General features: G+C 34.3%; 4 protein-coding genes across 4 annotated transcripts in view; 2 read left to right on the forward strand and 2 right to left on the reverse strand.

The window, feature by feature from the left end:
- Window positions 1-2,949: 2,949 nt before the first annotated feature.
- On the reverse strand, window positions 2,950-6,699 carry Cdc45 (cell division cycle protein 45). Its single transcript, XM_083038402.1, has 9 exons — window positions 6,046-6,699; window positions 5,362-5,514; window positions 5,073-5,282; window positions 4,822-4,995; window positions 4,510-4,748; window positions 4,065-4,401; window positions 3,600-3,994; window positions 3,461-3,537; window positions 2,950-3,385 (listed from the first exon to the last, which is right to left on the reverse strand). Exons 1-9 carry the CDS (start codon window positions 6,094-6,096, stop codon window positions 3,321-3,323), a joined length of 1,701 nt encoding a protein of 566 aa, XP_082894528.1. The 5' UTR covers window positions 6,097-6,699; the 3' UTR covers window positions 2,950-3,320.
- An 891-nt stretch (window positions 6,700-7,590) lies between these two features.
- Window positions 7,591-8,881, forward strand: LOC145936238 (corrinoid adenosyltransferase MMAB). The gene is made up of 3 exons (XM_083038252.1): window positions 7,591-7,726; window positions 7,900-8,269; window positions 8,354-8,881. Exons 1-3 carry the CDS (start codon window positions 7,644-7,646, stop codon window positions 8,579-8,581), a joined length of 681 nt encoding a protein of 226 aa, XP_082894378.1. The 5' UTR covers window positions 7,591-7,643; the 3' UTR covers window positions 8,582-8,881.
- A 117-nt stretch (window positions 8,882-8,998) lies between these two features.
- Window positions 8,999-10,594, reverse strand: Sbds (SBDS ribosome maturation factor). The gene is made up of 2 exons (XM_083038250.1): window positions 10,283-10,594; window positions 8,999-9,772 (listed from the first exon to the last, which is right to left on the reverse strand). The coding sequence occupies exons 1-2, from the start codon at window positions 10,411-10,413 to the stop codon at window positions 9,142-9,144; spliced, it is 762 nt and encodes a 253-aa protein (XP_082894376.1). The 5' UTR covers window positions 10,414-10,594; the 3' UTR covers window positions 8,999-9,141.
- A 952-nt stretch (window positions 10,595-11,546) lies between these two features.
- Ssh (Protein phosphatase Slingshot) overlaps window positions 11,547-12,637 on the forward strand; it is a 135,130-nt gene continuing 134,039 nt past the window's right edge. Inside the window, exon 1 of the mRNA XM_083039287.1 lies at window positions 11,547-12,118. Within this exon, the coding sequence (XP_082895413.1) occupies window positions 12,062-12,118 (57 nt within the window). The 5' untranslated portion in view covers window positions 11,547-12,061. The remainder of the gene's footprint in view (window positions 12,119-12,637) is intronic.

The raw sequence follows: 12,637 nt of genomic DNA on the forward strand, positions 1-12,637 counted from the left end.
AAGCAAAGCAGTGGTATCAACGCAGAGTACTAGGGATTCAATTATAATTTAATACTTTTTCCGCATAGATTACTGTTTATTAACTGTTATTCTGCAAAAAAATATGTTTAAATGCAGATCTTAATTAATGTGCTAATTTTTTTTCATTTTAAAGGGTGTTTTTTGTATTTTCACTGGTAAGGTTAGAAGTGATTCTTCTTGCACCCGTTTTTTGAAAGCACTCCATTGTTTATTTTGAACATTTTTGAAAATATGTTTTGTATGGTCTTCGTCAATTACAACTACATTTTAACACAATATCAATAAAAATATCAATAAAAAATACGTGAAATCTTAATTGAAACAATAAAACTGATAACTTTATGTATAAAAGAATTTTTGGTCAGTATTATTTATTTTTAGTCGCGTCTAATATGTTATCGGAATTTTGACAAAATTCTTGCTGAAAGTATGTCAAATACTTAAACAATTCGCATAGGATTTAAATTTTTACAATTTTTTTTTACCTCTCAAAAAAATCACAGCTAAAAGTTACTCAAAAACCCATGTTATTTAAATATAAATAAATAGATGGTCGGTGGCACCCTTTAATATTGAGCTACAGAGCTCGTGTTTCATGGGTATCTTTTTTTAGCCATTTGGGATGAATTAGACAACTGGGAGCGAAAGAATTCGATAAAATCCAAAATAAGCGCCACTCTAATATATATATATATATATATATATATATATATATATATATATATATTTGACAAGTAATATAATTTATCTAAAACAAGAGAGAAATATTCTCGATGTTAAAAAATATTAAATCAATATTGTCAATCTTGCGAATTTATTATTTTATATTACAATATTACATATTTGTAAGAATAAGTATATCTATAAACTGTATATATGTACAATATTTCTCTTTTATTCTCCCATTATAAAATGTACGTGCAATTAAAGCTAGTAGAAAATAGTAATCATAATTAAAATTACAAAATTTGTAATTGCATGTATTATAAATAATATTATATCCCAAATAATTCCAAATAATAGGATATTTTAAGCGGTTTTTTAAATTTGATAGCTCAGAAAATACATTCTAATTTACTAATTAAAACAATTTAATCTTTTATCATATAGAAGTCAATGTTAAATAAAAATTATATGCACGTTTAGATATATAGTTTTTAAATAGAAAATTATTTTAAATTATAATTTTTTTAATAAGATTATATATATCAGAGTTTGTAAGTTCACTAGAATTCCATAATTGGCAATGTTTTTTTATATCAAATATTTTTTTGACTGTACGGAAATTCTATAGTTTTGAATTAACTTGTATGTTAAACTTTTTCGGTATATTATAAACTCTATGCCGTTTGGCTAATTTTTAGATATAAAACACGATTATATTGATCTGTGAATATTTTAGAATTTTAGAATATACGATCGTGATACTATATATATTATAAATATTCACTTATTTTTTTACAAAGAAAGCTTATGACACAATTTAACGATTTTGTTTTTTACAGAAATGCATAAAATCGTGCAATAGTAATTGATAAAAAAGCACAATAAAGTATTGTTATCATTAAATCTAATTTGGTATTGAAATGTGTCCCATTTGTTCATGCACCAACATTTGCAATATGACTTGCATTTGCTCTTTGCCTTTTTTCTTTAATTAAAAATTTAACGAATCTTAATCTTTAATTAAATATTTATAACAAATAACAGATCTTCTTAAGTATATCCACATATTATATACAAAAAACTTCTGTTGTAACTTAAAATATAAAATATTATATTACTATAAAAATTAAAAATAGTGAAGCCTATATCTTTATTTTACAATAAAATCTTCAATAAAGACATTCTCATTAAAAGTTTTAATAAATAAACTTCTACAATGTCCTTTGATTCTTATATTGAAATAGAGCTCCCTGCTTATTTAATATTCAGTAAATATATGGCGTATTTGATACATTATTTAAGATATTATATATTATTTAAGAATATCAGTCATGTTTTGTTATATAAATAAATATACATATTTATTTACTTCATTTTATAAAATATTTTAAAAATAATAAAACTCAAATATATTTATCAATTATATTAGGTAATTTCTTTCCAAATTATATTTTGTAAATATTTCATCTAGATGATTCGCCATAACGCTACTGTTTTGCTGAAAAACTATTTAGAGATAAATTGTGCAAATATATATTCTTTTCTACATGTATTGTTTTATATATATATGTGTATATATATATATATATATATATATATATATATATATACATAATTGCAGCATTTCAAATTTCATTTAGATTTTGTCATAAAATGTTTTCCTATCGGGGTATATATTTCTAAAATAAAGAAATATAATAAATAATATAATTATAAATTATAGGTATACATATTTCTAAAAAGATTATTTCTCATTGTTAGTCATATTCGTGATACAAGAGAGACAAAGACAGAATGCGATAATCTCTCCTTGTCACTCTTGTCAGTATGTTACCACGAAAATTCCCCATGAGCTGCTCTTAGATATAGATCTAGTGAGATTCGTTCATATAAGATTTTGCATCGAAGAAGTCACGTAGCTTCATGAAATTTTTTTTATATATTCTTTATATAATAAAGCAGCCCGCCTAAGAGTCGGATTTTGCATTTTTGCTCTGAAAAATTTATAATAAATTAAATACGGACTCCTGGCTAACCCAACCTTACCCGTTGCTAGCTGCGTATTTCACCAAATTTATTATAAATTTTATTTTTACGTTTTTTCCAAAAAATAGCTCTTTAGCGGGCTGCGGACAATTCTACTGATTAGAAATATCGTAAATTTAATCGGATTCATTCAGTATTTTGGCTAAAATCTTATATAAACGAATCCGTAGTTCCCGGCCGGCCGACAGGCGTCTCCACCGTGTCGCCTGCCGACCCTTAAATTACTAATGAAAATATTACTGAAATAGAATGATTTTTTTGTTTTTTTAATATACTTATTGTTGTATCCTAACATTTTTTATACAACACACACGAAGTCATTAATTATTACATTCATACAAAGTCATTGATTTCACACACATATCAATCCTAATTTATATATTAAATATTTCACAATTATAAAGCTACTACCGTCGCTGGTTAAAAAATGTACAATAAGAGTTTGCGTTTATAAGAAAAGGCACTATAACGTCATGAATAATAAAGTGCATTGAATTATTTTAATAGTCGTGTTAGTTAAAAATTTGATTAATGTGTTATTGTCGTAATGTTTGTTTCTCTAATGATTTATACAATTGTGAGAATTATCATGCAAGGAGCGCTGCCAGAGCATCAAGAAACTTGGGTCTTTCCTCGATTTTCAGTCTTATTACTGTAAAGAAGATAAATATTAAATATGATGAATTCTGTGCCAACTCATAGATCGCTAAGTCTATTTCATATTTACTTGTACTATCAAAGTAGTCTGCTTTAACGTAACAATTTTTATTTTTTGCAGCTTGCTCGAATGCTTTTCCAAATAAACTGTAAGAAATATGGTTATATAAACGTATATCATATATTTTGTTCACATATGTAAATATTACCTCCTGGGTTGATCCTCGCAAACTGGTGGTATACCAACAAGAAGACATGATCCTTCCTCCGCATTAAATATTGCAGAGGCCACAAGAGGCCACTCAGAGGCACGCCTGTTTCTCGAAGAATTTACATATGCCTTGAGAGCAAATTGAGCTAGCATAATCAAAGGATGAGAATGTGCAAATAAATAAGTGTCTATATTCCCATCTGGCACATTCAGATACAAAAAGGAACCAAAATTCTTTACTTGCTTAGCTTCCAGTATACTTTGCGCAGTTTTAAAAATATTGTGAAGCATAAGCTTTGCTTTTTCTATGCCGCTTTCTAAAATATCTTTTTTTGTACGCGATAAACAGTCCAGCGCGTCTAAGAAGCAACGCTGTGGTTGTCTATCCTTTGTCTGTAAACACACAGTAACATGCACATTAGACAAATATTAATATACTATTATTCAATAATTGCTTACTTACTGTAGAATCCAGTAAAGCCAACATAGCATATACCATGTCTGAAGCACAATATTTAAAACGATAACCATATTGAAGAGTAAAACTAGTGCCAATAATGCTATTGACATTATATTTGCCAGCTAATTTTTCAACCATTTGCCTAAATTCTTGTCTAAAAGTAAGATCCATTGCACGAAACAATTGTCTGGATTGCACTAGAGGTAAACCCATTTCTGCTAAAACTTCCTTCAAACGTTGTTCCCCTCTAATGGACCAAAGATGTAACGACACTGCAGTTGACATTGAATATTTTAAACTAGCTTCAACAGTCCAATGACGATATAATGCTAGTTGCAAACTATTCACTATCATTAAGGAATTAACACACACACATTTGCCCCAGATTTATATATTAAATTAATAATATTAAGTTTATCATTTAAAGTCATATAAGTTTAAAGGATACTCTTTGTCATAAGTAACTTTAACAATACTCTGCTGCTGTTGTCGCTTATCAATATCAACACCTTGTCTATGTGTTAACCTGGAAACATGGGCTTGAAGAGAACCTTCTTCGAGAACGGCTATTCGTGATTCTACCTTACTAAGAATGGACTGTTCTGTTGAACCAACTATGGCCCACCATGCCATATCTAAATTATCTTTCGACATATTCCAAGCCATCTCAAATACCACTATCGCACTCTGTAATAAAAGATGACGTACATTAAGTTTTAAAAAATATCTCATTTTTGTAATCATTAGTTATAGTACATACTGATTTGCCATAATAACTGTATTGCAAATAATTAAAAAGAATTGTCGCCCTATTCTCAACCCATTTCCTTCGTTCGCTTCGCCTCAAAATATCCTCTTCATTCAATCTTCGTCTTTTACTTTGTCTACTTTCATTTTCATTGTCTGATTCTTCATTTACATCCTCTTCGTCTGACTATACATATAATCAATCAGAATTATAGAAAAAATAGTTTAACATTTGTGTGACATTTTATATCAAATATTACATACGCTATCATCTCGGAATATATCATTATATTCTGGAATTTCATCATCTTCGTCAGGTTTACCAAGAATACATATTTGATTTTCTGAATATACATTGCATAAATCGTAAGGCCTATGACTGTCGAGAAGAAAAAATACTATGGATTCATCTGGTCGAAGTAATTCCACTAAATCTAGGGTACCACCACAGTTTATCATTACAACATTCTTTATCTGAAAAGAGAAATTTTTTTTCAAACAATTTAATGAATGAAACGTATAATAGTAAATATATTTTATAGACTGTTATTACCTCTTCGCAATTTTCATCAAAGGCATTTATCATATCCTGAATGCCTCGGATAGGTACAAGAGTATATATTATGTGATCATTTTTAAAAAGTTGTTGTAATATTCTACAGGCACAGATTGCATCAATGTCAAAATTCACCAGAAGTAAACATCTCTAAATAATACGGAAGAATAATTAGATATTTCTATGCAATATAAAATTATTTAATTGAACGTTCAAGCCACATTTTTAAATGCATGTATAAAAGAATATAACAAACATAAATCAAAAAATTATTAGTTATAAAAGTACATCTAACAGTTTAGAGATTAGATTATAGAATAGATTATATTATACAGTTCAATAGATTATTACTCTGCTCTCATCACACCATCGCACATTCTTATAATATTCTGCTTTCTATCTTGAGGTAAAAAAATGGAATACCATGCGATCCAATACTCTAGTCACTTGAAAAGAGAGACAACAGAGAGACAGAGAGTTGTACGTAACAATAATCTAGTGTAGGAATAAAAGATAATCGTGAAAAAAGCTCGATTAGCCACGTTATTATAAAAAAGAAGAATCGAAAAATGATTAATAGAGAATTTAAGAGAGACGAATGTACAGGAACATCGTGGAGTGTAACCTATATGAGAGACGCGGTATACGTTATCGCAGAGCTAGGCAAACCCATTGACTCACGCTTTTTTCTATCACACCGTAGAAATCCTTCTCTAGGTTCGTCACCAACATGTTGCGATCGTCTACGACGCGCGAAACATTGCAGGTTTCCCGACACTCTTGCACGACAGTCTCGGCACGGACGATTTAGCGCGAAAATCCAAACCGGAGTCGGAGTGACAAAAGGTGTTCCGTCAATGCGCGCGACGACAGAACAACCGTTATCGTCGCGTCGTCGGCAGGTTATTTCCATAACTCGAAGATCCGAGATAACCGCGTGCGAGGCTAAGGTTGATATTCGATCCTCGATCAGGATCGACGCGCGTTAACGCGTATATATATCCGCGCCGACCTTATTAACGCCAGGAACAATGGTTAGTCGATTAGTTTTTCATAACAATTTGTAAACAGTACAGTGGATACTGTAATCGATTCTCGACAGCGAATTCGAGATTAATCGAATCGCGTTCGAGTTCGATGCACTCAGGCTCTTTTGTCCTGATTGGCTAATCACTAATTCCACTGAACCAATAGATTTTCAGACATTACATATCGCGGATCGGAGCACCAATAAAAAATTATCACGCTAAAATGAACATCAGGCACAGAATGAAGAGAGAGATATCTTCACTTGAATAATACTTGGTTCTATTCGCAACGCGCAACACGGGACGAGAGAGAGAGAGAGAGAGCGCGTGTCGATGTCGATGTGTGCGTTCGACTTTTAACCTTCAAGTGGCGCCGCGTCACGCGGTCGGAATTCGGCGCGCGGAGTGGGGGCTGGGGTGGGGGGTGAGGGTGGGGGGACGCGCGCGCCGGTGCGCCGCGCACGTGAGAGCGCGCGCAACCCCCCACTCTCACCCCCCACCACAGCTCCCCACTCCGCGCGCCGAATTCCGACCGCGTGACGCGGCGCCACTTGAAGGTTAAAAGTCGAACGCACCGCGCACATCGACACGCGCTCCAATATTATATATTATATATTCTATGGTTGCGCGATTTAAAATTGGCAACACCACTGTTCATGCTATAAACTATAAACTTTGTGTTCCGTCCAGATATTCTTACGTCCATGGGCGCTACGTTCCACTTGGCGATATAACTCGAACAGCTGATCCCCAGAAACGTCAAATGGAACGTAGTCAAAATGCGACGTTTGCGCGCGAAATTTGTGACGCTTTTCTTGCATCACGATGTTGATGATTATCTTTATCGTCGATGCAAATGACATGTGTACTTTGACAATAATGATACACGATGTTTATTTATACATTTTTGCTAAGAAATTCCGGAGAACGTGTAAAATGTTGATAAAAGTCCATTCAAACAATATTGCGATAAATAATTTGTCCTTGCAATCATATATCTTCTTTCGCATTTTTCGCCACGTTATATTGTTTGAAAAAAAAGTTTTAGACGCAACACGCGATCTCACATGCATGATATTTATCATCTTGATTTATCACACTTCATTTCAGACTTATTGAGACATTCAAGACATTGCGGCATTCTTCATGGCGACGTTACTGCTTCGAGGAATGTCACTGTGTGCGAGAAAACATTGAGACTCGACGCTTATCACGTTAATAGGATTGATTGAATTGTTATCGAAACGCAAAATGGAATTAATTAGGAACGTATGGAGAAAGTCTACGTTCATATACAAGAACGGTGTGCAGTGTGTATCATTGAGACACACCAGGTATACATTTAAATCCCCTCGTAACCTCAAAATACGTCGCGCGGGGCATGAATTATATATTATGTCGTAATTGAATAACAAACAAACGTAACGCATCGCGCGTCACGCGATAAAAATATTATATTAAAATGATATGCAATTGTCAATTTACCCGACGATGACATCGTTTGCAGCGGCACGACAACGTCAAACGTAGCCGAGGTAGCGGTATTTTCGCGGGACGGTGATTCCGGACTGACAATCACGGATGCCGGAGACACGAAGCCGAAGGACGATATGATTTTCAACGCTCTCGGAGCGACCGACGAGCTGTCCTCTTACATAGGACTGGCGAGGGAATTCGCCTGCGATGGGAAGGTCGAACATCCGTACGTCGATAAGCTGAAGAGGGTGCAAATGATTTTGTTTGACCTAAGCCACGCTATATCGAAGTCGGTGCCTGGGAAAACCAGGTCCTTCGAAAGCAAACATACCAAAGACCTCGAAGAATGGATCCTAGAATATGCGAATCAGCTCCCTCCTCCAGAGGATTACATCATTCCAGTAATTACTTAAGATATTACAAAATTGTTCTGCTATTAGATTTTCTTCCGTTAACCCTGGTATCTGAATTTACTTTTATATTAGGGCGGTGGAAAAGCATGCGCTTCCCTACACATTGCACGAACAGTATGTAGACGTGCGGAGAGAAGTATTATAACATTAGTGCGAGATGGTGCCATGGATAAAGAGGCACAAACGTATTTGAATAGATTATCGGACTTTCTATTAACGGTGTCACGCATCGCGGCCAAATGTGATCAACGTACGGAGAATATTTATATTCCACGAGCGGAAGTCACGGAGGAGAAATAAAAGGACTGAGATTTAGAAATTTTTGTAGGATTTACAATGATTTTTTTTTGCACCGACGTAAATATATAAATAGTCAACAGCTGCATATGGAAATTAAAATATAATTATAGAGAATGAGCATTTTAGTTATTGTAATTAATTACCTACATTTGCTTTCAACTCTTTGTCTACATCGCTTATTGCCCCATCAAACAAAATATAATTTTGCAGAGACTGGATATATATCACAGTAAATATATCTTAAATTGACTTTCAAACAATATAAGTAGTTATAAATAAGAAAAGTGTTGTGATTCTTATAGCTGCAATCTTAATAAAAAAATATTTAATGTAAGTTTATCAATAAATATATCATGATAAAGATGTTAGCTGTACGAGACACATGTAGATAGAATTTGCTTATATAAAACTTGTAAATACAAATACAAAGTACTTTATTAACCATATTATTATTAACAGAGTTATATCAACATATATTAAATTATACTTAATAAATACGAATCTTTATAGACAACAGTATGATTAAAAAAAAAAAAAAAAACAGCAAATTTATTTATTATTTATGTTAAGAGTTCTTCTCCTTCAATTACTTCATTTAAATTAATTAATTCAAATAAAGCGGTACCTTTTGTTTCTGATCGTACCAATTCATCTATTCCTCTATATTGACCTGGATCAATTAAGCAAATAATTGTTAACGATCCATTGTTCCACTCCTCTGCTTCCATTTTAGTTGTAAATTTAACGATTTTATCTTTCAATTTCCTTGCTTCTTTTTCAGGGATAACAATCCTAAGTCTCATTTGGACTCGTTCCAAGGGTATTACCTCTTTCAATTGCGAGATGACATCTAGTGCTTGTTGTTTGGCATTTCGATTAGGTTTAACAGAAAAGTGTATTTCTTCTCTCATGGCATTCTCGATCATAGTAACTGGATATGGGCGTTTAGTTTCTGGATTTATACACTTGCTGGCGACTGTCGTGGCAATGTCTTTGAACATGGAGTCTAACGCTGAATGCCTTTCTTTATCGGAAACTTGGAGCTCGCCTTTTGCAAGAATCTGCTTGCATATTTCAGTTTGATCGTCAATGCCAAAAGCTTTTATGAGATCTTCCTTCTTTGTCACCTGACCCTTTGACACATTGGTGAATACTGTGTGCGTTTGCAGTACTTCATCAATGTCTTTCTCTCTAAATATTACATAAATAAATAATAAACAATCAGCATATCCATCACATTTCCCAGATAGCAAAAGTAATTATTTTGATATAATTTAATCAAAATGACTATCCTTGCTATCTGGATTAATTTTACACAGTACATGAATCATAAAAAAGATATTCTGAAAAGCAGTAGATTAGGGATAAATAATGTGTTATGATTTATTTGAATTGTAAATAATATAATCATCTTGAATTGTAGATTCAATCGACATTAATGGACAAATACTGAGAACATAAATTAATATGAAACAAATAGACCAAAAAAAAACAGAGAAGAAAATGAAAGAAGATAATTTCATGGATAAAAATGTTAAAATCATAAGTAATATATATTAATATAAATCTTATAAGGACAATGTATTTTTTTATGTGGAACACATTCGAGAGAAGTTATAGCCAAGGTTATATACATATATGTATAGATAGACATATCTTTATCAGCCGCTATCTATTTATCGTCTACGCACAAAAACTTACAATTTATTTCTCCAGGATATCACCTTATTCTTGTAACAAGCAATTTCGAATCGCTTGCCACCTTTTTTCATGCGAACCACTGCTACGTTCGTCAGTCTTATTTGATTCGTCGGTGTAAATATTTTCGACATTTTTGCAGTGAACTCTAAAAAAATCGATCGTATCGGCTATTTCGAAATATCTAATATCTAATTGGCAATCCTTTTTTTGTTTACAGTTTGTTGCAAATACCGTTGCATCAAGTTATAAGTCAAACACGCAATAATATCGCTTGCGTCCAACCGTGAACTGCGACACCAGAAATATTTTAATTTACTGAAAAACAGATGATTAAAAATAAGGAGGGATTCAGAATAAGGAAGAATTCATAACGTAGTTCCCCTACAGATGTCGCGTCGATGCAAGCAAGCACGATAAATTGATCAACGCGAATTTTATTTCTACCGCGCATGCGCAAATTTTTCAATATTTAATATTATTTTCAGCATTAAAAATTGTATAAAATATAAAAATTAACGCGATTAATAACATTTTGCGATCATTCCTATTAATATATATCTAAATAGATACATATATATATAACAATTAATTAGTATATGTTTCGACAGTTTCGATAATTATTGAAAATCATGAGATATCGCCTTCTTACTACATTTGAAATCGTCAGTTACGGAACAGAAGCTGCGGCGACCGGCGACGCGACAAGTTGCAGAATCGTAAGTTGCTCCGTGTACTTTTCCGATTATCCGAAAATAAATCTCGCGAACGTGAAAATAATTGTGGAAAGTGTCTCGTAAAGCGCGTATATTCGTCGTAACGTGATGTCGTATTGTTATTTCGTCGTATATACGCTAATATCGAGTCGACAAGATTCGTCGTTGTTAGTGTGCGTTTGCCCGGAATGAATCGAGAGAGAGAGAGAGAGAGAGAGAGAGAAATTCTTTCTTCGTATATTAAACACGTTACTTTTCCGCGGAATTACATATCGAAAGTGCGAACGGTGCGCGATTTTTAAGTACTATATATGTATATTTATTGATTTATTCGTATCAATATTATTTCTTCTATATCCTTTTTACTAAGAAACGTTACTTTCGAATCATTATTGAATATGTGCGCAGTTATGCGTTATTTAAATATTGTGCAAAAAAATACAATTTTATAATCTTATTATTAATCAATGAAATTATTTTCTCGTTTCCATATATTTAGATATTTAAATATTGTGTGAAAAATCACATAATAGACTATTTTATTAATTTCTTATATATTTTTTTTATATGGTAATAAAACTTGCATACTCAATTCGTGATGTTACCGATCGTCGATATCGACGATCATCGCGCACTCAAACGAAAAATTTCTTTACCGACGAGTAGAGGAAAAATGGACGCGCAAGGCCAAACCGACTGTTTGCGTGCACCCGACGTTTTGCGTGTATAATATACGAAAAGAGGAGTTGGCGACGTCGTAATCGTAAAGAAACGCGATAAAGGGACGCATGTATCCCGCGCGTCGGTGCGGTTTGTCGCGAGACCGGGCGGAAGGGCCGGGGGGAGAAGAACTCGGCGTGAGCATGCGCGGTGAGGCCGTCGATTGTATCAAACATGGCCGCCGCGAGTGTGATACCGTCAAAGGTGCGGGAAAAATGACGGCTTTTCCGAGCTCGTGACGGCGCGATCGTACGTGCGCGCGCGAAAACAGTGTCGAGCGAGGTGTTTGTCGTGCATCGTGACATCAAGACGACGAGACGACGGTTGTCCGAGCGCATCCCCAACCATGGCGTTGGTCACAGTGCAGCGTTCTCCGAGCGTGTCCAGTTCCCCACAGAGCTCGGTGAGTTTTTGTACATTTCTTTCTTTCGAGAGACGCTTATCATGCGTGTATCTCCGACTCGCGGAGGATAGGATGTAGGATCGAGTTTATCGGTTTCGCGAGGGAACGCGATTGTTACTTTGCGACCCCCTCGCTCGCCCTCGCGACTCGAGTCTCCAGCTCGCGGGAGTCGACCGGCTGCTCTACCTTATTTGGCGGTGCTCTGACAGCCGTGCGAGAATGGGTATGGGGAGAATTCCAAGCTCCCCTGTACGTACTATTTATGCACGCGGGTATCTCGCGTGTTCGAGAGGCGAGAGAGCGCGAGACACGCGATAGCCTCACCGGCGCTGAAAGCGCGCCGAAACAAAGAGACTCGGTGGCGTAAACAAACTTAACGTAAGGTACAGAGGTTGCTCGTCCTCCCGATAACGAGGGCTCGCGGATGCGATAGCTAGTCGTCCCGGGAAAGATTGTATTATACGCTTTATTGTTTTTTTCCTTCCCGCTTTGCATCGCTTTCGCTTTCCGTTCACACGA

The sequence above is a fragment of the Prenolepis imparis genome, unplaced genomic scaffold, assembly GCF_030444845.1.
Source record: "Prenolepis imparis isolate NDT839.2.m4 unplaced genomic scaffold, iyPreImpa1.0 SCAF_5, whole genome shotgun sequence".
NCBI classification, from domain to species: Eukaryota; Metazoa; Arthropoda; class Insecta; order Hymenoptera; family Formicidae; genus Prenolepis; species Prenolepis imparis.

Bases quoted from the DNA above. Each gene is read 5' to 3' on its own strand.
- LOC145936238 (XM_083038252.1), top strand. From the start codon at position 7,644: ATGGAATTAATTAGGAACGTATGGAGAAAGTCTACGTTCATATACAAG. The intron at 7,727-7,899 runs GTATACATTTAA...CATCGTTTGCAG, and splicing joins GTATCATTGAGACACACCAG to CGGCACGACAACGTCAAACG. The intron at 8,270-8,353 runs GTAATTACTTAA...CTTTTATATTAG, and splicing joins CAGAGGATTACATCATTCCA to GGCGGTGGAAAAGCATGCGC.
- Sbds (XM_083038250.1), bottom strand. From the start codon at position 10,413: ATGTCGAAAATATTTACACCGACGAATCAAATAAGACTGACGAACGTA. The intron at 9,773-10,282 runs GTAAGTTTTTGT...TGTAATATTTAG, and splicing joins ATATCCTGGAGAAATAAATT to AGAGAAAGACATTGATGAAG.
- Cdc45 (XM_083038402.1), bottom strand. From the start codon at position 6,096: ATGTTGGTGACGAACCTAGAGAAGGATTTCTACGGTGTGATAGAAAAA. The intron at 4,996-5,072 runs GTATGTAATATT...TTATATGTATAG, and splicing joins ATATATTCCGAGATGATAGC to TCAGACGAAGAGGATGTAAA. The intron at 3,386-3,460 runs GTAAATATGAAA...TCTTCTTTACAG, and splicing joins AGACTACTTTGATAGTACAA to TAATAAGACTGAAAATCGAG.